The sequence below is a fragment of the Mauremys reevesii genome, linkage group 2 (assembly GCF_016161935.1).
Source record: "Mauremys reevesii isolate NIE-2019 linkage group 2, ASM1616193v1, whole genome shotgun sequence".
Classification (NCBI taxonomy): Eukaryota; Metazoa; Chordata; order Testudines; family Geoemydidae; genus Mauremys; species Mauremys reevesii.
In genome coordinates this window covers 285,187,328-285,213,723 of record NC_052624.1, presented here as the reverse complement: position 1 = coordinate 285,213,723, position 26,396 = coordinate 285,187,328, and the positions used below count along the sequence as shown (strand labels likewise).

The 26,396-nt window shown below is 59.3% G+C and overlaps 2 protein-coding genes across 8 annotated transcripts in view; one reads left to right on the top strand and one right to left on the bottom strand.

Annotated features, from left to right (window-relative positions):
• The window catches only part of TONSL (tonsoku like, DNA repair protein), a 28,538-nt gene extending 2,445 nt beyond the window's left edge, over window positions 1-26,093 (bottom strand). Inside the window, exons 1-23 of one of the 6 annotated variants that reach the window (XM_039522570.1) lie at window positions 25,492-26,093; window positions 24,964-25,082; window positions 14,090-14,185; window positions 11,192-11,334; window positions 10,712-10,895; window positions 9,961-10,090; window positions 9,586-9,757; window positions 9,313-9,427; window positions 8,540-8,685; window positions 7,647-7,799; window positions 7,341-7,466; window positions 6,562-6,748; window positions 6,253-6,317; window positions 5,976-6,065; window positions 5,577-5,649; window positions 5,324-5,487; window positions 5,033-5,156; window positions 3,055-3,806; window positions 2,868-2,962; window positions 2,363-2,519; window positions 2,087-2,165; window positions 739-1,040; window positions 88-259 (exon numbers count right to left, since the gene is read on the bottom strand). In XM_039522570.1, the coding sequence (XP_039378504.1) occupies window positions 88-259; window positions 739-1,040; window positions 2,087-2,165; window positions 2,363-2,519; window positions 2,868-2,962; window positions 3,055-3,806; window positions 5,033-5,156; window positions 5,324-5,487; window positions 5,577-5,649; window positions 5,976-6,065; window positions 6,253-6,317; window positions 6,562-6,748; window positions 7,341-7,466; window positions 7,647-7,799; window positions 8,540-8,685; window positions 9,313-9,427; window positions 9,586-9,757; window positions 9,961-10,090; window positions 10,712-10,895; window positions 11,192-11,334; window positions 14,090-14,185; window positions 24,964-25,021 (3,583 nt within the window). In that variant the 5' untranslated portion in view covers window positions 25,022-25,082; window positions 25,492-26,093. Of the gene's footprint in view, window positions 1-87; window positions 260-738; window positions 1,041-2,086; window positions 2,166-2,362; window positions 2,520-2,867; window positions 2,963-3,054; window positions 3,807-5,032; window positions 5,157-5,323; window positions 5,488-5,576; window positions 5,650-5,975; window positions 6,066-6,252; window positions 6,318-6,561; window positions 6,749-7,340; window positions 7,467-7,646; window positions 7,800-8,539; window positions 8,686-9,312; window positions 9,428-9,585; window positions 9,758-9,960; window positions 10,091-10,711; window positions 10,896-11,191; window positions 11,335-14,089; window positions 14,186-15,262; window positions 15,403-24,963; window positions 25,468-25,491 lie in introns of those variants that run through there. The other 5 variants (XM_039522569.1, XM_039522571.1, XM_039522573.1 and 2 more) reach the window with 5 other exon arrangements.
• LOC120397091 lies at window positions 15,698-22,251 on the top strand. 2 transcript variants are annotated; one of them, XM_039522575.1, is made up of 2 exons: window positions 15,698-15,944; window positions 19,751-22,251. In XM_039522575.1, exon 2 carries the CDS (start codon window positions 19,848-19,850, stop codon window positions 21,801-21,803), a length of 1,956 nt encoding a protein of 651 aa, XP_039378509.1. In that variant the 5' UTR covers window positions 15,698-15,944; window positions 19,751-19,847; the 3' UTR covers window positions 21,804-22,251. The 2 variants fall into 2 exon arrangements, with proteins under 2 accessions (XP_039378509.1, XP_039378510.1); XM_039522576.1 differs by lacking the exon at window positions 15,698-15,944 and adding an exon at window positions 16,143-16,236.
• Window positions 26,094-26,396: the final 303 nt, after the last annotated feature.

The window sequence follows — 26,396 nt, the reverse complement described above, 5'->3', positions numbered from 1 at the left end:
GAGATGCCGCTGCTGTCGCACACAAGGAGGCTGGCAGTGGCCTCTGCCTATGGCCAGTGCCCTGCCCCCGCTCAGGAGGCCACGTACCGTTCAGGCTGTTGGCCAGCAGGAGGCGGTGGTGCTGCAGGAAGGCCCCGGTGAAGCCGCAGGCCTGCAGGCGGAGCGTGGTCAGCACGGGGCAGGCCTGAACCAGGCAGGCCAGGGCCTGGGAGCTGCTGTCTCCCAGGGGGTTCAGGCTGAGATCCAGCTCTTCCAGGCTCTGGCAGGATGGGGGAAGAGGGGTCAGTGCTGCTGGGTGGGCAGGGGTCACCCCCTGCGCACCCAGTGCCATCAGCCGGCCAGGGGGCTGCACCACCCTGCTTGTGAGGGGCACAGGGAGAAGTGACAGTGGGAGCAGAGTCCCCCATGTGGGCCTCCCCCTCAAGTGACCCCCAGAGCCCCCTGCCAGGGCCCGAGGGGCAGACTTCCCGGCACCAGGAGGGACGCAGTTTGCCCTTCGCTGCTGCGCTGGCAGAGCTCATGGGGGGCCCTTTGTGCCAACTCAGCTGGGGCACAACGGCCCTAGCCTGGGGCAGCTCCAGGGAGGGCGGCTCGGGGGTCCCCAACCCCTGCGTGGGGCTCTAGGGCTCAGGCGTGAGGCCAGGGCCCCTCCCACCCCTGGGCTGGATGCACCCCGTGCGCCCTCCCCCCGCCCAGTCTTTGGGGAAGGGGGGATGCTGGCCATGGCCCCCGCCCTACCTGAAAGGCCGTCTGGGCGGGCAGCCCGGCCGCCAGCGTGTGGAGCCCCTCGGCCCCGAGCTGGTTGGCCGACAGGTCGAGGAGGGTCAGGCCGGGCATGGTGCCCAGCGTGGCCAGCAGCTCAGTGGCCAGGCCGTCGGCCAGGCCGTTCCCAGCCAGCCGCAGCTGCCGGATGCAGGTCTGCAGCTTGAGGGCGCGCAGGAGCGGGGCGAGGTGGGGCTGGCGCAGCGAGAGGCCGCAGGCGCTGAACGAGGGGCCCGACTCCTGCAGCTCCATGATCTTCAGCAGCAGCCGGTGCTCGCCTGCAACGCAGACACAGGGCAGGTCGCCTCAGGGCCACTGGGGCCCCGACCTGCCGCCGAGCGGCCCTGGACTCACAGCAGGCAGCCGGGGGGGGGGAGCCCCCAGCGCCGCACGGGGGCCAGACGCAACCGAGGGCACCTCCCCCCCCAGTGCCGCACGGGGGCCAGACGCAACCGAGGGCACCTCCCCCCCCAGCGCCGCACGAGGGCCAGACGCAACCGAGGGCACCTCCCCCCCCCCAGCGCCGCACGGGGGCCAGACGCCACCGAGGGCACCTCCCCCCCCAGCGCCACCAAGGGCACCTCCCCTCCCCCCCAGCGCCGCACGGGGGCCAGACGCCACCGAGGGCGCCTCCCAGCGCCGCCCGGGGGCCAGCCGCAACCGCGGGCACCGCCCCCCCCAGCGCCGCACGGGGGCCAGACGCCCCCGAGGGCCCCTCCCCCCCCAGCGCCGCACGGGGGCCAGACGCCACCGAGGGCACCTCCTCCCAGCGCCGCACAGGGGCCGCCGCCACCGAGGGCACCTCCCCCCCCAGCGCCGCACCGGGGCCGGCCGCCACCGAGGGCACCTCCCCCCCCAGAGCCGCAAGGGGGCGGGCCTCCACCGAGGGCACCTCCCCCCCCCAGTGCCGCACGGGGCCGGCCGCCACCGAGGGCACCTCCCAGTGCCGCATGGGGCTGGCCGCCACCGAGGGCACCTCCCCCCCCAGCGCCGCACCGGGGCCGGCTGCCACCGAGGGCACCTCCCCCCCCCAGCGCCGCACCGGGGCCGGCCGCCACCGCAGGCGCCTCCCCTCGATCCCCCTTCCACAGCCGGGGCCGGAGGCCCAGAGACCGAGGGACTTGCCCAAGACCCCACAGGGAGGCTGCTGCAGAGCAGGGCCCCAATCCCAGGCTGGTGCCCTGCCCACTCTACCCCCAGAACGTGGGGGGCAGGGGGCGTCCCGGGGCCCTACAAACCCCCGTGAGACCTGGATCCCGCTGTGCCCGCTGGTCCCGCTGCCCACCCAGAGCATGGCCAGCAAGGTCCCCGGGCAGCCTCTTACCCACGGCCAGGCTGCGACAGGCCTTCCTGTACCGGTCGGCGAGCGGGGGCAGGTCCCAGGACTGCACCTCTGCTAACACCTGCAGGGGAGAGCAGAGCCCCATTGGCACAGGATGGGCACTGAACCCAGGGGCCCGGACCCCGAGTCCTTTGCACCAAGCAGCAGGGGCCCAGACGCCACCGCGATGGGCCCGACGACCCCCTCGGCAGCCTGCGGGGGAGCTCCGTGGGCTCGAGCCAGGAGGTGCCAACGCTGGCTCGGACGCCCCCCACTCACCTCCTCGTTGCTCTGCAGCACGTCCACAATGAGATCCTGGGGTGCCAGCAGCGCCCCCTCCTTCTTGAGGGTGAGCCGCGGCAGCAGGCCACACGTCTGGTAATGGCGCTGGGCCGCCTGCTCCGCCAGCCACGCCACCGGGTGGCTCTCGCTGCTGCTGCAAGGGAAGGGAGGGGGCTGAGGCAGAGCACCCCCTACAGGCCATCGGGCACCTCAGCGGAACCAGGCCCCCCAGGCACCCTCCTGCCCCCCCTCCCTGAGGTGTGGCAGGTACGGGGCAGCCCCTCACCAGTGCCCGGACGGGGAATCACGTCCTACTCAGAGCGGTGTTATCCCAAGCACCTGACCCAGGGGGATGGGCCCCAGCAGCTCCCTGGGAGCCAGACCCCTTGGCGGGTGCTGCTAATGCTGCTCCACACCCAGCCTGGAGGGGGCAAGACTCCACCTGCCCCCTGTCCCAGGGGGCTGGGCCACCCCGGGAGGAAGGAGACGAGCCGGCTCTCACCTGTGGGGCACGGGGATCAGGAAGACGTTGTCCTGGACCCGGACCCGCACTCGGATGGGGGGCGGCCGAGCAGGGGCTGCAGACAGCGAGGGGAGCTGGGAACAGGAGAGTGGAGTCAAGGCACACACGACACCCCAAGAGTACCCCGCCCCCCTCCACTGTGAGCCAGACCCCCCAGGCACCTCACCTGCGGGGCCTCCCCACTGCCTCTCAGGCCATTGGCTCGGCTGCTGTCCGTGGGCCTCGGGCCGGCGGCTGTCTCTGGGGCCCCCAGGGCGCAGCCTCCGCGGGACCGGCCCAGCACTCTTCTGTCCACAATCTGGGTGAGGCGGCTCTGCCGGGCCCTCCTCCTCGGGGGGGACGCTGGGCGGGGGGCCCCGCCATCACTCTCGGGCCCTGTGGTGTCTCCAGAGTCCGAGCCCGACTCCCCCTGGCCCCGGCGGCCCCTCTTGCGGGGCTCGCGGCTCGCTCCCAGGTCGTCCTCCAGCCAGTCGTCCCCCACGTACTCGTCTGCTGGGATCAGGGCCGGCCTGGCAGGGGCCTCGGACAGCACCGGCTCTGTGCCCTGGCAGGACTGGGCGCTGCCCACGCTACGGATGGCTGCTTCATACTCTGCCTGGCCCCCACCGTGGCTGGGCAGCTCAGGCTCCTCCTGCACCAGGAACCCTGGCGTCCGGCAATCCTCCCCCAGCGCCCTCTGGCCCAGGAGCCGCTGCCTCTTCTTGACGGGGCGGAGCGGGGTCATGCCGTCGTCCAGCTCGGCCCTGTGCGCTGACCCCTTCCCACCACGCTGGCAGGGCGCGGGGGGCTTCTCGGAGGGGCCCCCACTCTGGGGCTGTGTGGCCAGAGCAGAGGGGCGCAGGGTTAGAGGCTCCGAGAGCTCAGCATCGAACAGCTGGCTGGGCAGCGTGTCCCGGGGGGGCGGGGCTGCTTCGGGTGCTGCGGGGGAGACAAGAGACCCCGTGAGCTGGGCCCAGGGCCCCCAAATCCAGGGCCAAACACCGCAAGAGCAAGGGGCTGCGGCGCGTGTAGAACTGAGCAATGAAATTGTTTTTAATTGTTCACTTTATTAATGTAACTTCTGTTCCCCATTCACTACACTTGCCTACATTGTAACTTCTGGGCACTGTTTGCCATATTGGAATTCAAACCCCATTTTCAAACGCTCACTCCAGTTTGTAAAAGCTTCCTCCAGCCTTCAGTTCTGCAAACCCTGCTGTAATCGTATTAGTTTAGTTTAGACGTGTGACTGAGGTATGAATGGATGATGGAATCAACCTCCAGCCCCAGCCTGTCCTGATGAAATAAACTTCAAACCCCAGCGGGTGAAGATGCAGACAAGAGCCCTAACACAGTAAGCAGAGTCCACCCTAAAAAGAAAAGGTGCAATAGAAGGAAGATCAAAGCCAGGTCCCAGGCTGACAGTCAGGCCTGCAACTGACGGGTGATCAATCACCAAATCCAGAGGCAGCGGGACACAGCAAGACCTAGAGACTCTGGATTCAAACTAAAGCCTACAAAAAGGATGGGAGACTTTGGAGGGTAACATTCTGCTGCCAACATGGAAGGACATCGGTGCAGGCCCAGCAGAGACCCAGCTTGTCCTTGTGCCCGGCTTTCCTGGCCAGTTACCGCCACAAGCTACGAACCCAAGCTGCAAAATCAAGCCATGAACTTACGCTATCGTCAGGACTGGGAACTATGCAGCAGCTGCAGAACATCTAATGGGTGTGTGTGTGTGTGTGTGTGTGTGTGTGTGTGTGTGTGTGTGTGTGTGTGTGTGTGTGTGTGTGTGTGTGTGTGTGTGTGTGAGGATTAAGATATTAGTTATTGGTCATAAATCAAATTGTTATCATCATAAATGTGGCATCTTTGTCTTGCCCCCTGAAAAGTTCCTGTGTAGTTTTATCTGTACAACATGTGCAGCGGGGAGACGGGAGAGGCAGCCCCTGGTCCCAGGCTAGACACGCTCCCTGGGATGACAGGGGCAGGGGACTCCAGCCCGCCCCCTGCCAGCAGGTCTGGGAGCTGCGCTGAGGGCTCAGCAGAGAAGCCAGGGGCACCGGGTGAAAACGAACGAGCAAGCTGGGGCCGGGGCCCACCCAATGCTGCCCCCTCGGAGATGCCCCTCAGCTTCCCTCCCGCCCAGCCTGGCCTGGCCTCACCTCGCCCCGCCACGGCCTCCTTGAGCAGCCGCTCCATGGCTCGGCAGCGCTGGCGCGTCTCCTGGTCCAGGTCCTTGCCGTACATCCTCACCCACTCCTGGAGGGTGCCCAGCGGGCTCAGGCCCTGCGGGGGCGAGACACAGGCCCATGGGCACCACTGCGGGCAGAGCCTCAGGGCGACACTGCTGCCAGCCTGGCCCCAGGAGCCAGGGCACTGCCCCCTCCCCCCCCACACCCTACAGCCATGCAGGGTGTGCCCAGCCCAGCGCCAGCCCCAGCCCCTGCCCTCACCTTGGCGTTCCTCAGCACTGCCGACGCACCCCTCTGGAGCAGCAGCTCGGCCACCTCGAAGTGGCCGCAGTTGAGGGCGTCGTGCAGGGGGGTGATCCCCTCGCAGCCCGGCCCCCCGGGGTCATCGATGGAGGCGCCACGCTCCAGCAGCAGCCGGACGATCTCTGGGCACAGGAGCCAGCAGTTAGTGCCAGGCAGCGGTGACACAGCCCCTCTGGCCCCCCGCCCCCACCCACTGCCCCCCCTCACTCACCCAGGTGCCCATGGTTGCAGGCCTCGTGCAGGGGCGTCCAGCCGCAGTAATCCCGCGGGTTCAGGGGGTGACCCTGACACCAGGAAGAGACATGAACAGGCATGGGGGTTATGTTGGGGGGGGGGAGAGCTGTGAACCCCCCTTCTCCCCAGTACACCTGCCCATCCCCCGGGACCACACGCCAACCCCAGCGCTTCCATCGCCAGCGGGATCCCTTCAGCCTCTGCTAAAACGCGCCCACTGCTGGGGGGGAGCGTGGGGGGCTGGTCCGAAGGAGCTCTGCAGTGCCAGGCAGCTCCTCAGGGCTGCCCAGCCACCAGCACCGCCTCAGGGGCCGCGGGGTGACAGGGAAGGGGCCCGCTGGGGCTCGGTGCCTGCAAGCCGGGGACTGTCTCTTACCTGCTCCAGGAAGATCTGGACCCGGCGCAGGTTCCCGTCGATGCAGGCTCGGTGCAGCGGGGTCTCGCCTCGGTCGTTCCGCCGGTTCCACTGCAGGGGCATGGGGGGCGGGGAAGTACTGAGATCAGAATTGCCCAGGGGGCCCTGGATCGGAGCCAGCGCCGCCACCCCCCCACCCACCCAGGATCCAGCCCTCGCCCAGATTGAGCCCTGCGGGGTCTCAGCCCGGCTCCCGATTACGGAGCAGGAGCGATGGTCCCCCAGGCCCCGGCCTCACCTTGGTGATCCTGCGCCGGCCGGGCACGCTCTTGTTGTAGCCGTCCAGGTCGTCGTCCTCCCCATCTGGAACACAGGCCCGGGTGAGGAACCGCAGCACTGGGCTGGGGGCTGACCCGGGGGGCGGGGGAAGCCGGCTACAATACAGGCCCCCCCCCCCGCAGAGACCCCACATGCCAGGCAAGGCACCTGGGGGGCTACAGCCCCACCCCCCACATTCCTGCCCTGCTCACCTGCCAGGACTCGACTCAGGGTCCCCGGGACCCCCCCGCCTGCTTGCTCCCTCCCCTCCCCTCCCCCACCCACTCACCGCTCTCTGACAGCTCCAGGTCACTCTCCTCCAGGGGCTCGCTGTCCCCCAGCTCCTCCTCGTCGCTGTCCCCGGCTCCGCTCCAGCCCTGCGAGCGGCACAGGCCTTGCAGCCTGGCCAGCGTGTCGGGGGCCTCGGGGCACCCCCATTTCTGCTGCACGGGGTGAAGGTGCTGCAGGATTTGCCGCTGGGGGACGAAGGGAGATGGGCTGATCACCCTACCCCAGAAGGGGGCCGGGGGGGAGGCAGGAGCCCTGGCTGGGGGTGGGAAGCTCCCAGGCCCCCCAGCCCTGGCCCGGCCCAGCAGGCAGGGGGGGACGCTGGCTATGTGGGACTCCCCACGAGTCCAGTCCCAGCTGCACTGGCTGCATATCAGCTCAGAGCCCCCCGTCCTCCCCTCCAGCCACCCCCAGGGCTTCTGCAATGCTGAGTCCGGCTGGGCACAGCCTGGGCTCCCGGGCCAAGGGAGGGGGGCTAAATGGAGTCTTCCTGGGCACGTGCCAGCGAGGAGTGGGGGCAGCCAGGAGGGGCTGCATGTTGGGCAGGGGGGGTCAGGAGGGGGCTGGAAAGTGACGCATTCAGCAGCAGACCCCAGCAGCGAGGTCTAGTGGTTAGGGCAGGGGACTGGGAGGCAGGACTCCTGGGTTCCATGCCCAGCTCAGTCCCAGGCTTGCGGGACCTTGAGAGGGGCGCTGCCAGCTGCCCAGCCTGAAGGTGGCGCTGCAGGTGAGCACTGGAGTCCGCACTGGGGAGCGGCTCAGGACCCTCCCCCCCTTCACCTGCAGCCTGGGCTCCCCGGCCTGGTCCGCACACTGCAGCGCGCTCCGGAAGCAGGGCTCCAGCGCCGCGTAGCCTTCGCCGGCCTCCTCCCTGGCCAGGGCGATGTTCAGCCAGGTCTTCCCCTCCTGGGGCAGAGACAACGGGTCAGGGGCTGGGCTCGGCCCGCCGGCCACCAGCCCAGCCCCCCTGCTTCTCTGCTGCCCGCCGGGGGGCACACGGATAACCGGGGCCATCGCCAGCAGGGGCAGGTAAAGCCCTCGCCATCCTGGCCCTTCTGCCTGCCCCGCTCCCCCCTGCCCCCTCACCTCCAGCGGGTTCCCACGCCGCAGCGCCAGCTCCGCCTGGTAGTGCTGCACGGCCCGGCCATGCTCCTTCAGGTCCCCGTAGGTGGCAGCCAGGGAGACGTGGATCACAGCCAGCTCCTGCTCAGGCCTCCGCAGGCTCTCGGCGTAGCGCAGCTGCCCGGAGAGACACGGTCTATAGCCCGCCCGGCCCTGGGCTCGCTCCCCCGGCCCAGCCAGCCTGCCCCGCCCCGGCCAGCCTGCCCTGTGCTCGCTCCCCCGGCCCAGCCAGCCCGCCCCGCGCTGCCCCCAGCCAGCCGCCCGCCCCGGCCAGCCCGCCCCGCGCTGCCCTGGCCAGTCCACCCGGTCCTGTGCTCACTCCCCCGGCCCGGCCCCTGCCAGCCCGCCCGCCCCGTCCTGTGCTCACTCCCCCGGCCCGGCCCCTGCCAGTCCACCCGGCCCTGGGCTCGCTCCCCCGGCCCAGCCAGCCTGCCCCGCCCCGGCCAGCCTGCCCTGTGCTCACTCCCCCGCCCCGCCCCGGCCAGCCCGCCCCGCGCTGCCCTGGCCAGTCCACCCGGTCCTGTGCTCACTCCCGGCCCAGCCCCTGCCAGCCCGCTCCAGCCAGCCCGCCCGCCCCGCGCCACTCCCACCCTGCCCCGCCCATCCCACCCCGGGCTCGCCCCACCCTGCCCCGCCCATCCAGCCCATCCTGCCCCGCCCCGGGCTCACCCCCCCGCCCTGGAGCGGCTGGCAGGCGCCTCTGCAGACCAGCACCCCAGAAGTGGCTAGGAGGAAGGGGGAGCCTCCAGTGCAGACCAGCCCCGTACCCAGGCACGGTGCCCGCCAGCACGGGGTGCACAGCCCAGGGACAAGCTTGTCCTGCCCCCTGCGCGAGGGCACGGGCAGCCCCGACCCACCTGCCTTTGGTAGGACTCCACAGCCCGGCGATAGTCCCCGTGCTTGGAGAACAGGTCCCCCAGCTGCTCGCACAGGCCCAGGGCTGCCTGCGGGTCGCCAGGTGCCGCCTCCTCCAGGGCCTCCTGCAGCCGGCTCGCCTTCAGGGCTGCGAGAGAGGCCGGCGGTGTGAGCAGCACGTGCCGGGGGCTCGGGACCAGGCCTGGCCAGGCCTCCCAGCAGCTCTCGCCCCCCCAGGGGCTCAGGGCTCGCAGGGGATCCGCAGGCGAAGGTGGGCAGCCAGGGACCAACGTGCCCCATAGCCCGCAGGCCTATGGGACACCAGCCGTCCTCTGGCCCCCTGCTGAGCTTCCCTCCCAGCCCCACGTGGGCTGGCTCTGGATTCAGTCACAGAAAGCAGGTGCCCTGTGGCGACACTGGGGGGGCCACATCAGGGACTTACCAGGAGCCCTGGAGGCCACCCCCTGGTAGGAACAGCCTGTGCCAGCCCGACCCTGGGTGTGCCTGCGGGGGATGGGAGGGGCTGGTGCTGGGGGGACAGGGAAATGGAAGGGAGGGGGCTGGGCCAGGTGACGGCCGCCAGGTGACCCAGCTGAGAATCTCCCCTGGGGCCAAGCCCCAGAGCTCCCAGCCCCAGTCAGTCTCGCAGGCTGGGGAGCAGACACCCCGGCCTCCCCCAGGCCGGCTGCAGAGGAGACTGGATCCCCCCACCCAATCCCTGCAGCCCGGCCCCGAGCTCCGTGTTCCAGGGAGCTCGCGGCTCCGGCGCCCTCACCGTATCGCAGGCTCCTGCGGATGCTCTCGCGCTGCTGGGGCTGCTGGGAGCCCAGCGCATAGGCCTTCTTCAGCGAGCGCCGGGCGGCCCCGAAGTCCCCCAGGCTGAGGAGCACCTGCAAGGCACCGGGGCACCAGGCTCAGAGAGGGGAGGGGGCAGATGAGCCCCCAGGAGGTGTGTGTGTCGGGGGGGGAGCTGCCCCTTTGCCCACAGGGCGTGACCAGCTGCCGGGGGCCAGCCGGGCCGAGGCAGGGGGTCCCCACGTGCACTCACCTGGGCGATGCTGGCACAGCACTCGCTCTCCAGGCACTTCTCCTTCATGGTGTGGGCGCAGTCCCGCGCCCGCTCCAGGCAGCGCATGGCCTTGGAGGGCTGCCCCCCCCGCAGGTGGATGTTGCCCAGGTTGAAGTAGGCCCTGTACACGTCTTCGTAGAGGCGAGTCTGCCTGGAGGGGGGATGGGGTCACGGCTAGCGACGACTCGGGGTCACGGCCCCCCGCCCAGGAAATCCCTGACGCCGCCCGCAACACCCCTCAGCCACAGCAACCGGGGCTCCCCCGCACCCACCAGCCACGGGGTGGGCCAGGGCGCTGGGCCGAAGCCTGGGGAAACGCGCCGCGCTCTGCAGAGGGAGGGGGCGGGGCCTTACTCCGAGATGAAGATGCTCTTCTTGATGTAGCAGCTGCACTTGGCCTGGTCCTTCATGCTGTCGTACACCAAGCCCAGGTTGAGATAAAGCCGGGCCCTCATCTCGCTCAGCTCCCGCTGCGGCACCGTGCCTGGGACAGCCAGAGCCAGCCCGTTACCCAGCCGGCTCCGGGCGCCCCCCTCCTCACCCACCCGGACCTGCCAGGCGGGAGCTCCGGGGCCCGGCACGAGTGGCACAAAGAGCCAGGCTGAGTGCCAGGAAACATCGCCTCTGCCTGACTGGATCCACCGGGGCAATCATCTCCCAAGGGAAGGTGGGGAGCGCTGGGACAGTCCTGCCTGACCCCTGGCCTGGAACTAAGAGGTCAGAACTGGAACTGGAGGGCCCCAAAGTGCCCCTGTATATCCCACAATCCCTCATTGTGCAGCTGGCACCATGGGCCTGGCCTGCAGATTTCAGCAGGAGCCCTGCAAACCAGCACAAGGAGCGGCAGGCCGGACGAAAGCCCGAGGCTCTGTCTGTGGGTCAGGGAGGAGATGGATCTCAGGGACCGGGGGGATCCCAGCTCTGGTGTGGGGACAATGGGTGAAATGTGGGTACTGGTATCGCCCAGCCAGGCTGTCACGGGGGCACCTGACTGGCATTTCCTCCCGGGGCCGCTCCATGTCACCAGCTGGCAGCCCTTCCCCACCCCCCTGCTCTGGCTCTGTGCCCTGCAGCTTCCAGCCCCGCGTGCCCCCCAGGCCCTCACCTTCCAGCTTCTCCTCCAGGATGGCCAGGCTCTTCATGAAGGCCTGCTCCGCCTCCCGCAGCGCCTCGCCCGCCTGGCCGCTCTCAGCCACAAACATGTAGGTGCGGCCTATGGTGGCCCAGGCCCTCTGCTGCTCGGTGTGGTCGGACAGGGCACGGGCCAGCTCCAGGTGCTGGCGCTGGTGCTGAAGGGGCAGGACGGTGAGTGGGTAGCAGGGGAGAACCAAGGGCGGCATGAGACCCCCAAGCCCTGGGGATCCAGGTTGGCTCTGAACTGGGCCCTCTGGGGCTGACAGCTCAGGGGTTACCGCCACGTGCCCCAGTGTTCCCCTTCAAACCTCTGCAGCTATTCTCCCCACTGCCCCCCTCACCACCCCCACACTGCAGTGTTCAGGGGGGCTGAACTCCAGGTAATCAGCTTCCACCCCCATTCCCTGGAGAGTCCCAACCCTCACGGCCCATCAGCCCCCCACCCTCTTACCTTCAGCGCAGCTTCGTAGTTCTCCAGCTCGGCCAGGCGTTCCCCGATCTTCCGGTGAGCCACGGCACAGCCAAGAACATCCTCCACGCTCGCCAGGAGCCGCAGCTCCTGCCGGTGCTCCTCCAGCGCTTCCCGGTAGCGCCCTGCCGGCAGCAGAGGGAGGAGGTGGGGTGAGGGGGAAGCGAGCACCTGTTTCGTTAGCCACAGCGCTAACCAGAGCCAGTCTAACCCCAGCCCCGGATCAGATCCCAGGCTTCCATGCTCTGATATGAAGTGTACTCGGCACTGGGGAGGTGAGAGCAGACGACCTTGGGCACCTCTGATTTTCTAGCTATGGGAAATGCAGCAGGTCTAATACGCGTGGACGGCAGGGCAGTGTTAGACACGGTGCCACGTGAGAAATTAGCTTAATTAGAGAAGACGGGACTCAGCCCAAGGACTGGACGGTGGGAGGGAACTGGCTTCAGGGGAAAAAGCAACGGGCCGTGCTGAAAGGCGAATCATCAGCCTGCAGGGAAGCTCCAAGCAAAGCTCCTCCAGGATCAGGCTTGGGCCCAATTTTAGTCTGTATTTTTATTACCGACGTGGCGAATGGGATTGGCTGATGATACGAAGTCGGGAGGGATGGTCAATCCGGAGGGGGGTTCGGAATATTAGACAGGAAGATCTGGATGGTCTTGAAGACGGGAGTAAAAGAAATGGGATGAAATTCAGTCGTACAAAGGACACGGTCATGGACTTATGGGCTAATTGTAAGAATTTCTGCTCCAAGCTGGGGGCTCGTCAGCCGGAGGTGACAGAAGAGCAGGGAGACCTGGGCCGGTCACAGGAAGACTAGGAGTCACCGATATGAGGCAGCCGTGAAACAGGCAAATGCGATCCTAGGCTGTGTCAGGCAAGGTCTCTCCGGCAGAGAGAGGGGCGTGTTCGTGCCATTGGCCAAGGCACTGGGAAGAGCGGAGCTGGAATTCTTAGTACAACTTCATGGCCACGAAAGGTGAATTCAAACGGCCAGGGGCAGAGAAGAGCGACTCGGCTCGGCAGGGGAACGCAGGGCCTGGCTCAGGAGAGGCGGCTGGAGGAGCCTGGCTTGGTTAGCGTAGCACAAAGGCGGCTGCAAGGGGATCTCCTGCTCTCTGGCAATACACTGGCCAGGTAAACCCCAGGGAGGGGGAAGAGCCAGGGAAGCTAAAGGACAATGGTGGCCCGAGAACAAATGGCCATGAACAATTCAGGCTGGCAACGAGGGGGAGGGAGGTTCTGGAACCACCTCCCCCCAGGAGTTGTGGGAGACAAAAAACTTCGTTAGGTTTGAGAGAGAGCTGGGCAAAATTACGAGTGTGATTGTATGGGGGCTGTCTGTCTGTGATGATGGGGGCAGGCTCAGCAGCCCTGGAGACCCTTCCAGTTTCTGTCTTATGCTCCTAATACTCATGCTTCAGGGTCTCCGATGGTCATCTGCAGGGGTCAGGAAGGGATTTTTATCCACCCCGAACATATTCGGGGGGTGGGGGGGCTCCCTCCTCTTCATCGATTCCAAGGGCAGAAGGGACCAGTGGACCATCCAGGCTGAGCTCCTGCGTAACGCAGGCCAGAGCCCTGCACCCAAGTCATTCCCAGAGCAGAGCTGTTAGAAACACAACGCGTCTCAATTTAAAAATAGTCAGTGGTGGAGAATCCACCACAAACCTGGGTAAATTGTTCCAGTGGTTAATGACCCTCACTGTCAAAAACGTGTGCCTCATTTCCAGTGCGAATGTGTCTCGCTTCAACTCCCAGCCACTGGATCCCGTTAGACCTTCCTCTGCTAGGCTGAAGAGCCCGTTATTCAGCGCGTGCTCCCCGTGTAGGTACTTATCGACTGATCAAGTCACCCCCTTAACCGTCACGTTAAGCCAACAACTAGAGCTCCTTGAGCCTCGCGCTACAAGGTTGGGCTGCCCCGCTCCGCTCACATGCTCTGGGTCTGACTGATCACCACACGTGGGTCAGAAAGGGATTTCCCCCCACTGACATGGCAGGGACATTGGGGGGGGTTTCATCTTCCTCTGCAGGGTGTGGGTCACTTGCCAGGATTAGCTGGGCCATGGTGCTACTCGGCCCCTCCTGCTCTCTGCCCACACCAGCCTGGCCTCCTGCGGGGCACTGGCCTTGTTTCGGTTGTTGGGGTCGGCGTGCAGGTCCTGGTAGCCAGATGAGCTAATCTGCTTGTCCCTCCTGGCCTTACACTGACCCTCCGCTGGGCTCCAGCAACGCCGCATGCCTAAAGCTCCAGGATGGAGGGCCTGGTTGCCAACCCCGCTCCTCCGGCACCACCAGCAGGGGGAAGTTCGGCTGGGTGGCAGACACAGCTTCCTTGGGGCTGGTCCCAGCCTCTGGACTTCACTCACCGGGAACCAAGGGCCATCCCAGCCCCACTCCCAGGGCCAGGCACCCTCCTCCGCCCGGCCTCCCCAAACATAACCAGAGCAGCGGAGCCAAAAAACAGCCTAGGGAATTTCACAGTGACTAACTCTGGAATGATGGCCCTGAAGGCGGGCAATCACACCTCCTGCTACGGGACCCCGTGCTCACCCCTCTGCCCACGCTGCACAGCACCACCCGCCTTTCCACTTTCTCCTGAAACAGCACGCACCGGCAGCGCTAGACAGGCCAGCGACCTGCTTCAGAGTGAGCGGGGCTGACACCGATCCTAGCCCAAAGATCCATCTCATCTGTGGCCCGTGCACTGAGGGGGCAGGGAGCTGCACTTCCATTTCCCCCCAAGAAAGGCAGGGCCCCAAAACCTACATGGATGAAGGGCTCTCCAGGCCCCCTCTCCCACAACGTCAGCCTCGGCCACCAGAGACAGACAGGAGCGAGCCAGCCACCGGGAGCAGGGCCCTGGGACCCACTCACCATGTCTAGCCAAGATCTCCCCAAGCTGGTTACAAATGGCAGCTTCCTCCTTCAGGCTCCCGCTCCTCTGGGCCTTGTCTTTCGCCTTCTGGAGCTCTGTGGGGTGGCAGGAGAAGAACCATCAGCGCCCAGCCACGCCCCTGCAGCCCGTTAGCACCGAATCCCTCTGGTGCGCAGTCATCGGCCCTCTAGCTAGGCACCAAGGGAGCGCCCAGCACAGGGCAGCAAATCACCACAGACAGGTCTTCCTACGCCCCCCACCCTGTCTGCGCACTCCCTGCAGGGGGGGAAGCCCCATCGCCCCTGGGGGCTGAGTCCCAGAGAAGGACGGACAGGACATGCTCAGGGTACCCCAGCCAGTTGGTGTCAGGGCCCAGAGCTGAGCCCAGGTCCTGTCAGTGCATCCTTCCCACTCAGAGCCCAGGGCCCCCAGGCTAGTCCCAGGGGGTGAACGCCCATCACCTCGCTCCTGGGCCCTGCCCTCCCGCAGCTGTCCCTGCTACACCCCTCTGCCAGTCACAAGAATCCCAAACCCACCAGGGCTCCCCCCGACCCAGGAGACCACCCATCTCCACCCCACTCACTGCCCCAGCTAGGGTGACCAGACATCCAGATACTAGGGGCTCTCTCTTACATAGGCAACTATGGACCCCAACCCTAAATCCCACCCCCTAAAATACAGCCCGGATCCCCCTTGCCCCACTGCCCAGATCCCCAGCCCAAGAGCCCAGCTCGATATCCCACCTTCAAATACCACCCTGACACCCTCCCCATCCCACTCACCCCCCACCCACAGCCCCAATCCCCAGCCCAAGGGCCCAGCTCAATGACCCCACCCCCAAATACTGACCCCACAGTCTCTCCTGCCCCACACAGCCCCACCCTCCTATCTCCCCGCCCCACACACCCGGATTCCTCCCTGCACGAGCAGCCACCCCAACCTCCTCCTGCCCTGCACACTGCCGCCCCATAGCTCTCAGATCCCCGCACACACCCCTGCCCCACACAGCCCCACCCCTCCAACCCCCACCCCAGCCCCCCCTGCCCCACACATCCCCTCCAACCCCCGCCCCAGCCCCACACATCCCCGCCCCAACCTCCTGCCCCACACAGCCCCAGCCCACCCCTCCCCTCAGATCCCGACCTGCCCCGAGCCCCCGCCCCCGCACTCACGGCGGATCTCCCGGCTCCGCTCCCCGCTCATCCCCCCCGCTTCGCCGCCAGCTCCCGTCCCGCCGCGCCGGGTTCGTACCGAGCCCGCCCCGCGCCGGTCCCATTGGACGCCGATCCCCAGCGCTGTTCTCTCATTGGCTACTTGGCACCGCCATCGCAGGAAACAGAGCCAATCGCAAACTGAGCACGCCAGCCCCGCCCTCAAAAAGGGAAAGTCCCTCTTCTGATAGGCTGCAACGGAAATCCATCCACGGGACAACTCCCAGCATGCAACGCATCAGGGGCGGCCCAGAACTACAGCTCCCAGCATGCCGCGCAATCACGCCCCGCTCAGCCCTACAGGTGGAACCTTCCCGCCTTGCTGCGGCTCGGACCGGGCCATTGGGTCCGGGGGGTTCCGGTCATCAGGCAGCGTTGCATGCTGGGACATGTAGTCCTGCGAGCAGGAGCGAGGAAAACGCCTTTGTATCGCAAACGTGTCTGCCTGGATCTGTGTGCGGGGCCCGCGAGCGGCTGCCGGAGCGAGCCGGGGCCGGCCAGGTGTCCGGTGCAAAGGGGATCGGTTCAGTGTCCGGTCAGCGCGGCTGACCGGACACCGCAAATCCGGTCACCGCACTAAGTGCAATTGGCCGGAAGAGCAGCAGCCGCTGGAGCAGCACCTGGAACTGGCTCCTGCGGGCAGGTAGGTGCCGGCGCTGCCCGGGCAGGGGGGCAAATCTAACTGCGATTCCAGGGGCTACACTACGGACACGCGTCGATTTCAGAAATAACCCACCGCCAGCGCCACCCTGCAGTGGGTCTCACCCAGGAGGACCCCGTGCACCCTGGGGGTCCGCAGGGGTCTTCCAGGGGTCCAGCAGCTCAGCTAGGGATTTGCCTAGTTTTACCACAGGGTACATAAAAAGCACTAGCGAAGTCGGGACAAACTCAGACACGGCCTTGTTTGTACTGCTCGATAGACGAGACACTGACCTGTAAGTACATTTATATTCCAAGTGATTTATTTTATAATTCTATGGTAAAAACCAGACCGTAAGCCATTTTTCAGCACTAGCGTCCTGTGACACTTTTGTATTTTTATGTCTGATTTTGTAAGCAAGTCGTTTTTAACTGAGGTGAAACTTGGCGATACCCAAGACAAATCAAACTCCTGCAAGGGATACAGTATGTAAGCCAGACTGGGTCAGAGCAAAGGTCCATCTAGCTCAGTATCATGTCTTCTCACAGCAGCCAATGCCAGGTGCCCTGGAGGGAACGAACAGAACAGGGACTCATCAAGTGACCCATTCCCAGCTTCTGGCAAACAGAGACTAGGGACACAATCCCTGTCCAGCCTGGCTAATAGCCATTGATGGACCTTCCTCCATGAACTTATCTAGTTCGTTTTTGAACCCAGTTATAGTCTTGGCCTTCACAACCACCTCTGGCAAGAAGTTCCACAGGTTGACAGTACTCTGGGAAGGTTGAGAACCACCACTTTAAACTACTTTAAACCTTGTGGTACTACAGCACTTGAAATGACAATATTTTATCACACCCTAACTCAAAGACTGTTTCATGGCACCTCACAGCTGAAGCACTTTACACAGCAGTAGTTTTGGTAGTCTTACTTTTTCAATGCACAAATGATTGATTGAAATTCTAAATGTGGTAGAATTTCAATGAACCTTAGGTTTATAACATGGAGGTCAAAATATATAGTTCAAAATCTTGCATCAGTAAGATCAAAACTAAAAATGAAATAAGTTGGGCCATATTCTGTTCTCATTTACACAACTCCAAATTCTGAATCATGGTTGAAACCCATGAAGTTACTCCAGATTTCCAGCAGTACTAAGGAGAGCAGAATTTGCCCATTTGCAATTTCCATTGGAAACTCTGCTGGAGATAGCTCTGGAGAGGGATTCTCTACTAAAACCCCTCCCTGTAGTGCAGCATTCATTTAGCACACCGTACTGGAAGTATTACAGTGTACCTAACTAGTAGAACGTACTTGATAAAACTTCAGTAAAGATTGGAACAAACATTGCATTCTAGTAACATTAGACCTTTGTGTAGGACCAAGTGCAATGAATGAACGATGGTAAAACTATGCACGGAGATCATCCACACCAGAACCTTTCCGGGGGGGGGGAGCAGCCCCGTCCCTACCAGTTAGGGTGCCCTGCACAGCCTGAGCACCTGCTCCCCCCCACCACGGAGGGTCTTGGCTGCACTCAAGGCCTGCAGGGCCACAGAGGCAGGAGCTGTGGGGGGCCGCTTTGGAGGGGTCCACAGGCCCAGAGCCACCTGCGGGATTAGCAGGGGGTCTGGCACCAGCAGCAGGAAATAGAACCACCTGGCCCCAGCCTGCTCTGCTCCCCCGCCCCAACCGTGTTGCTCGGGGAAGGGGTCCGACCTCACCAGCAGAGGGAAGCAGAGCGACACACTGGGGAGCCAGGGGAGTGGAGCGGGCTGGGGCGCTCTGCTTCCTGCCACCGCCAGTGAGTGCAGGGGGAGGCCTGACCTCCGCTGCCAGTGCCAGGCCCCCTGCTAATCCCCTTGGCCGTGTCCCTCACTTGGGGAGGGGACCTGGGAGAAGGGATGGAAAATGGGGATGGGAAGAGGCAGGGCGGGGGTGGAGGGAGTTGTCCCGGGTCCCGCATCCCCCTAGGAATGCACAGGAGGGCCAGCTGGGGTGGGGCTGGCCGCCGGCGCTGTTCCGCATATGCCTCAGCACGGCCCTGAGGAAAGCAAACCATTTTACAGGGGTACCTAGAGATAACGTGGAACCAGGGCCTGGCTCCTTAAGCGCACACACCACAAGTCAGCATCCGCCTAGGTGACTGAAGGGCCATTCTGGGGTAGCTCTTGCACTTTTTGTTGAAACACTGGAGATAAAACTAGAAGCTGAAGAGATCTGAACCGGAAGGGGCGGGGCCATGGGCAGAAGGGGTGGGGCCACCAGCAGAGGGGCGGGGCCGCGAGCAGAAGGGTCCAGACTCCCCTTCAGCGCGGGCCAGCACCGATTTAAAGGGCCCAGGGCTCCTGGCCATCATCGCTGCCGGGCCCCTCTCACTTCCCTGGTCCTTCTCGCATGAACAGAGAGCAACAATACCCGAAGTCTGAAGGCGCAAACAATTCGATGTTTATTGGGGTGAACTTCCAGCAAGCATGATTCCAGTTTCCTTCCTCAGTGTCCCCCTTCCCAGCTCTGACGCCACAGAGCCTTGCCTGTGTCCCTGTTCCTATTCCCTGTTCTCATTCCCCCCTTAGCAAAACATGATCCCAATTCTCCCACCCGCAGTCCCTGTTCCCATTCCCCCCCTTCCTGATTGACTGCAGACTATATAGTAAAACTTGAGTTCTGCTTAGCTAGACCTTAACCAATCATTTTACTGAAATTTAGCTAGCCAATCCTAACATACTGTAACATACCACTGAGTTATCCCTGAAGCCTAATATCCCACCACATTAATTGGTTTACACCCAACAAAATTAATTATACAGCAGACAAACAATCACAGACCCAGACAGAGCTTATACAGACAGACAATAGGGACGTGGAGACTGCAGTGATAGAACAACACAGAAATGAGGATTTCACATCCCAGCTATTGATAAGTGAGTTCTTGCCAGACAGGATGCTATCAAACTAAGTTTCCTTTTACATCTTCTAGGCTCTTCCCTTCCTCTGGAGGTGATGGAATATCAGGACAGGATTGTATTCCTAACAGCCCAATAGCACCTTATTTCAATGTGACTAGTTTGGAATGTGAGGATGTGACCATGCACTTCCCAGTTTATGGCTGGCGTCTGCTGCTTAGCCGAAGGCCTTAGCCTAAGAATCAGGCCTCGGACTGTCACGGAGAGAGAAGGCCCTTACACCGGCAGACAGTGATTTTGATTCTTTTATACCTCTATAACTAGCTAAGTGATAAGAATACACCTACATTCTTAAAGTATAGGCCTTTGCACGCAGGTCTGAATATCTATAGCCTAACACAGTTAATATGAAGATGTTAATGTCTTGTTTTGTTAATCGTGAGAGCAGCTGGTATCAAATGTAAATTACACTGTTAACTTAGAGTTTTCACACCATTTTGTCGTGGCTCTATAAGACTCTGCCAAACATGGAAAATGGTGACTCTGGAATCGTGCCGTTTGGTGTGCTCGCTGCAGCAGTTCCTGCTCTTCCCAGGGGGTGCTAGTTGAACGGATGCAAATAGACAGGGATGTCCTTGCAGAATTGGATATTACACAAGCTGGTCAAAACACCTGTGGGAACTTTAGCTGCACTGAAAACAGAAAATTATAGAGGATAATATATAAAAAGTCCTGTTTTAAGGGGACCTGTACAGTCTCTAGTCAGAAGTATTGACCGGACACCAAAAGTGAGTTACCACAATTGTCTATCTTCTTCTAGTGTCCTGCAACAAATAAAACCAGTAATTACTGTACTAGATCTGTCAAAAAATCTGTGATTGACTCTTTGAATAACTTTTTTAGTGCGCTACCACAAGCAGCGGGGAGCAACCGGCATACACACTCGACACTCTTATCTGGTGGCTAAACTGCGCCGCAGTCAGACTAGTGTGAGGGTGAAATGGTGGAACCCGAAAAGAAAAAGGGTCGAAGGCTGTGCGCGTTTAAAGATGAGTGGCTGCAACTCCCAGAGTATCGGAACTGGCTCACAAAGGCAAGTGAAGACTCAGGATATTGTTCTATTTGCCATGTTCAATTCACGGTTAAGTTTGATTCTGTAAAAGCTATTAAGCATCATGCGGAGACAAAAGGTCACAGAATCAAAGTACAAGGACAGGTATGGTCCAGCACTAGCAATAAAGTCTCCATAAAGACTGATAATGCTGAAGAACAACACATATGCACAGCTGAATTGCTTTTAACGTATCACGCCGTTAAACACCACCACAGCTACCGTTCTCAAGACTGCGGGAATAAACTGTACCCCTCCATTTTCCCTGACTCCAAGATAGCTTCCAGAATTCACTGCGGAGTGACAAAAGCAGCAGCTTTGATTGAGAACGTTTTAGCACCCCATTCATTGAAACTGGCTGTGCAAGACATTGGCTCAACACCTTTCGCAATAGCGACAGATGCGGCTAATACAGGGAACACAACATTATTCCCAGTTGCTGTCCGCTACTTTAATAAAGATAAGGGAATCTGCATGTCTATCATAGACTTTTTCGAGGATGCAGAGGAAACATCAGAGGCAATCGCAAAGAACTTAAGAAGTTGTCTTCAAAATTCCAGTCTGATACAGAATAAAATTGTGGCGTTTGGAGCAGTCAATTTTGGAGAAAACAAGTCTGTTTTTCTGCACCTAAAACAAATGTTGGATTTACCAAACCTTGTGCCAGGGTATTGCAGTGCTCACATAGTGCACAATACAGCAAAACATGGCTTGGAAATGCTCTCTTACGATGTAGAATACTTTGTCATCAAGGTCTTCAGTGAATTCTCATCCAGCGCAAAGAATATCAGTGAACTTGAAGAATTCTGTGACTTTGTGGAGACAGAATATTCAGAAATCTTACACCAGCTACCTAAACGTTTTCTGACCATGTTCACTGCCGTAGACAGGTTACTGAAGAATTGGCCAGCACTCAAATCTTACTTTGTGAATAAAGGCAAGGAAGATGTGAGCTGCACAATATGGGCCTTTCTTGCTGAGCAAGAGGACAGAGTTTCCAATGATGAAACTATTACGCTTCCAGAACTGTACATCTACTTTGTGCACAACATTCTGAGCCAATTTAATAACACAATAAAGGTTCTTGAGAGGGATTACATTCAGGTCACTGACCTGTATGCCACATTCAACAAGCTGAGAAGAGAGATTCAGAATCGACAAGAGAAAGGCTTCTATGGGTACAAAGTGACACAATTCTTGAAGAAGCTACCAATTAATAAGCAGAATAAATTTGTTGGCGATGCCCAACAGGCTTACACACGCATGCTGCAGTACCTGGAAAAGTGGTTTGATTTCAGCGAAAACTCTTTCTATAAGTTGTGTGCACCACTCAATCTGGACGAACCTCTTCAGCTAGACAAACTGTGTGCGTTGTCTACAAACTTGAACATTCAAGTGGACATAGATGAATTATTTACAGAAATGTGCATACTGAATGATGTGCTACCAATCCTAAAGAGTTCAATAAATGATGCTGAATCGACACGGTGCCAGCAGCAGCAGGAGTGTCACCATCAAATCAATGTCTCTGAGGTGTGGGTAGAACTCTTTAAGTGCTGCGAGGCCCCAAACTTGCTTAGAATTGTGCAGCACGTGTTTGCTGTTCCACCCGGCAACGCATTTGTGGAGCACATTTTCAGCGTCATGAAGAACTTGTGGGCTGATGAAAGGAATCGACTCCATATGGACATGGTGAAAGCTGAACTATTCGTACACTTCAACTATAAAATGACTTGTGCCGAGTTTGCTGGATTTTTGCAGACAGGAGCAGCTAAGGAGCTTGTGGCAGCGGCAACAAATGATCAGAAGTTTCAATTGCCACTCACACCGCCCTGTCTGGGCTAGACTACACGCTGCTAGAATACGATAGCATTGTGGTAATGTTTTGTTATCCTAAAAAAAGTTAAACCATTAAGTACACAAAATAGAGTTGGAATATGAATTAGTAGAGTATATCTGAGGTTGCTTTAACTTCATTACTTGTGGGCCAGGCAGACACAGAGCTGGCCTACAACAAAGGTGACTAAGCCCCATCACTGTCCTGTTCGTGCCTCAAGTGGAGAAATAGATGCACAGAGAATTGAGGCCTATATGTTTGCATTGTTCTACATAAATATCGTTACCTGTACAATGAAAGTTCCTTGTGGCTGCGCTAAGGAGTTTCTTGGCCTGTTCTTGTTACATTTTTGTTTTACTTCTGAGGAATAAAGATGATACAAAGTTTGTATGAAATGATTACGCAGTATCTGGTGACGTGTCAAAAAATGTAAAACTTTGCACCTAACCGTATATTAAAGCACGCACAAAGAAGCCCACCTGGTTTTCAGAGGCCCCCTGGGTGCTCAGCAACACCGAAAGCCTACTTAGCTTTATTGAGGTGTCCAATTGAGGTGCCTAATTTTAGGCAGTGGGGTTTGAAAGGTTTTACCGAGGTCCTTCAGACCTGATAAGTGATTAGGTTTCAATAAACCTTTATCAATTCTATTCTTTTTTTGTTATGCCTGGAACCATTGGAATTAAACATCTACCTTGGGTTTATGCAAATACCAGGGCACAGATCTGATCAAACCAAACAACATCATCTCCCCATCATGTTGTATTTTCCTACCTATCGGGAGTGATGGAGTTGGCGACTTGGATCCAGTCCTGCAGTGTGTTATCAACCACACTTCGCGGCACTGGGCTCAGCTTGAACAGTTCCGATGTTTGTGTTCATTTCCAGTTTACAATATCTGCATTTATGCATTTAGCACCTGCCTGCCATCCAAGAAGGCAGGTATCCAGGTAGCCACTTTTGTGATGGCCGTTGTTCCACACGTCTTTGAAACAGCAGCAGATTGTGATATCGTGTTGGGGGTTTTTGCGGATTAAAGTCATAATGTGATTCATAAACCTGCGTGAAGATGTTAGTCTTGAAAGGATTGAATGATAAAACAATTTTCGTGGGCAAGGGTCTTGTTCCCCTGTAGTATCTGAGCTCTTTGTGAATAATAATGAGTTTATCTTCACCAAACTCCTGTGAAATAGGGAAGTATCATTGATTTCCACTTTACAGATGAGGAGCTGAGGCACGAACAGGTAAGTTGCCTGACCTTGATCACACAGGAATTACCTGGCAGAGTTGTGAAATGCGCCAGGTGATCCTCAGTTCCAGTCCAGTGTTCTAACTGCAAGAGCATCCATGTTACAGTTAGGTGACGCTGATTGTACTAGCAGCTAACAGCCAATGTTTCCTCTAATTTTTTACATCCATGTACAGAATGAATTTTGTTATGTGCGGGAAGGGGTGGGGCGGAGGGGTTCAGAGTGTGGGAGGGGGCTCAGGGCTGGGGCAGAGGTTTGGGGTGCAGGGCGTGAAGGCTCTGGGGTGGGGCCAGGGTTCAGGGTGTCATAGCTCCACAATTAAAGAAACTTACTAACTTTTATATACATCTGTTAATGCAGTTTTTCTTTTTTAGCATTGGGATCATTCACCTTTTTTACTTTTTGTGAACAAACAAAGACCTCTCTTGCCTGCTGCATTGTTGTTGTTGAAAGAATTTATCAATCATCATCTTGGCTGTAAATCAAAACAACACCCCAGAAATTAGCAGCGTTTGACAACATAGTGTGGGTACTTTCTTCTGAAGGTTGTAAAAAACCTGAATTTTGGTTTCACGCCAGGCTTTGCTCTGCTTTAATTGGGTTGTTTTCAGTTTAGCACTCTGCGTGGGTTTAAAATGGGTGGTGTCACTTGACTGGAGTTGGATTGGACAATTTAGCATGCTAGGGGGCTTTGGGGAATTTTACGTTTTTCTTTATAGGAGAGACATTAAAGCTTAATTAAAGTCTCCTTTTAGAGTAGGAATTTAAAATAAGACTCATAAGGAAAGGTAATAATTGGAGATATACCAATCTCCTAGAACTGGAAGGGACCTTGAAAGGTTGAGTCCAGCCCCCTGCCTTCACTAGCAGGACCAAGTACTGATTTTGCCCTAGGTGGCCCCCTCAAGGATTGAACTCACAACCCTGGGTTTAGCAGGCCAATGCTCAAACCACTGAGCTATCCCTCCCCCGCTGTGTAAGAGTTTCATCTTGATTTATGTCTCATCATTCAATAATACAGCTGGATGACCAAAGAATCCACACCTGGTGTACATTGCACTATTCTGTTCATGGAGATTGTCATAATTCTAACAGTGTCTAAACTGTCACTTGCATACTCAACTCTTTGTTAAACTGTAAACTATGACTGTAGAAAAGACCTGACCAACGAGCAGACGCGTGAAAGTGTAATTGCTAAATGGCAATAACTAGCCCTGTGGTGACAGTGCTGTTACTCAGGGGCTATTACTACTGAGTTACCTCGTACTTACAACTAGTGCTGCAAGCTCTTCGGGAAAAGCCACCTGGTGAGCGAGATCAGCATTGCCAACCCGACGCATGGAAAAATCACCAGTCAGCCTCCCAAACTCACAGTCAGTCAGTGCCCCACAGCAGACTGGACTCATCTCCTCCCCACTGCAGGCAGCTCACCCCGCTCAACGCATGGGAACATTCAGCCTCTTCTCTTCCCACCCTAGTCCAGGCAGGCACACGCCTCTGTAGCGACGAGGACTCAGGGAGCAGGAGCTTTCCTTCCCGCTCCCTGGTCCAGGCCCAACCCTTAGCAGGAGGGTCTGAGGGCATTTGGACTGGTCCCACTAGCAAGTTTCTCTGCCAAGCAATTGCCCCAGCTCTGGCTCTCAAAGGCTGCCTGTCACCTCACTGATTATGTGACTGTCAATGTGTAAAGTGTTCAGAAGTCTCCAGGCTCAGCAATGCTGCACTTTCATTGGTCCCTCCTGCCTGTTCAAACCCCCAGCCTGTTCACCACTGCCCTTGGCCCTGGAGAGACCATCCCCAAGGAAGAGAAATGCTGGAGGGTGTGGCTGCCCCGCTGCTCCCAGAACACACTGGACTCAGTGCAGCATCCCAGCCAGTCTCACAGGGAGGAGGCAGCTCCCCATCTCTGCTCAGAACTCACCACTCAGAGCTCGGGGAGGTTCTGGATCACAGGATGGCTTAGTCTTAGATCTCCCCATTGAGGCTGCAGGTGGGTGGGTGGCATAAGCAGGGCAGTGACCATTTCAGGGAACCAGGGAGCTGCATACAAAGGGATGGAGACAAGTTAGGGGGTGTTGAACTTCTGCCACAGCCTATGGCCACAGGGATCATTCAATACGCTAACTCCAGCACAGTCACACACTAACTAATCTGACCATCAAACCAACCAGGAACCTCCTGAGTGGTCCCAGCTGGAGGAGGCCTGCACCTTCCAGCCACTGCTAACATTGGAAACTCTCTCTTCCCCAGTGAAATCCCATGTCCCCAAACAAGGCATTTCTGACTGTTCGGGTGAGACAACACCAAGGCTGCTAAAAGCACAGCCTGTGCAACGGGCCCTACATCAGATACGGCCCAAGGAAAGGGGTGAAGTGGCTACCTTGATCAGAGGGAGCCTTTGCAGAAATTGGGGGAGGGGGGCTTTTCAATAAAACAACAACCCACAAACCTATTTGACATGTTTCAAACAGGATCAGATGGTTTCATGCCATTCCTAAGAGAAAGCAGCCAGTCGCAGTGATCAGCATCACCCCCTCTGCAGTCTGGAGGCACAGCCAGTCATTTGTTCTCTCAGCCCCCAGGAGGAGTGAGTTCCCGTCCCAACTGGCCTAAGCTCGCCTCCAATGTATGGATTCGGTTTTTGTAAGTCATGGACCAGTCCACACCTGGACACAAACAGGATGCAAATTCCACTGCACTCAGCTGTGGCCAGCGCAGCCAGAGAAATCCACAGGGCCGCGCCAGCATGAATGAGAAGGGGCCTCAGCTCCATATATTTGAATGTAGCAGTTCTGCTTTCTTTCCCACTCACTCTCCCCTCAGTAACTCACCCCTGCTCCACACAGTCTCTCGCCGCCACAGCACACGGGTTTTGCCAGTTATTTTTTCACAATTCACATTGAGACTCTCATTAAACACCATATTATTTTTATGACGACTTTTTTGGTGCCCACTTAGAATCAGGCAGTGACCCCAAAACTGGTCCCAACACACTGGCTTGGACCTGCTCTCCAAGCACCTCAGAGGTAAGTAGCTGATGAGTTTTTAATCAATCAAATGTTTTTTCTTCTACAGCAACTACAGTTCCCCTCTCAGCAGGTGAATGCTCAAGGCTTGGACTGCCTCCGTTTACTTCCTTCTTGGGAGGGGTCCAGCACAAACGCAGCCCTTCTTGGTGCAGCCCCCAGGCTCCCTGCTTAACAGGACACAGCTCCCTGGCAGTTTTACGAAAATCCCCCAGAGCAACTGGCTCCACAGGGATTCTCCGATGTCTAGTAAGTGTTGAGCACCACCTAAACGTTTGCTCACAACTGGGACGTTTATAGGGCCTCTCACCCGTGTGGGTTCGCTGAT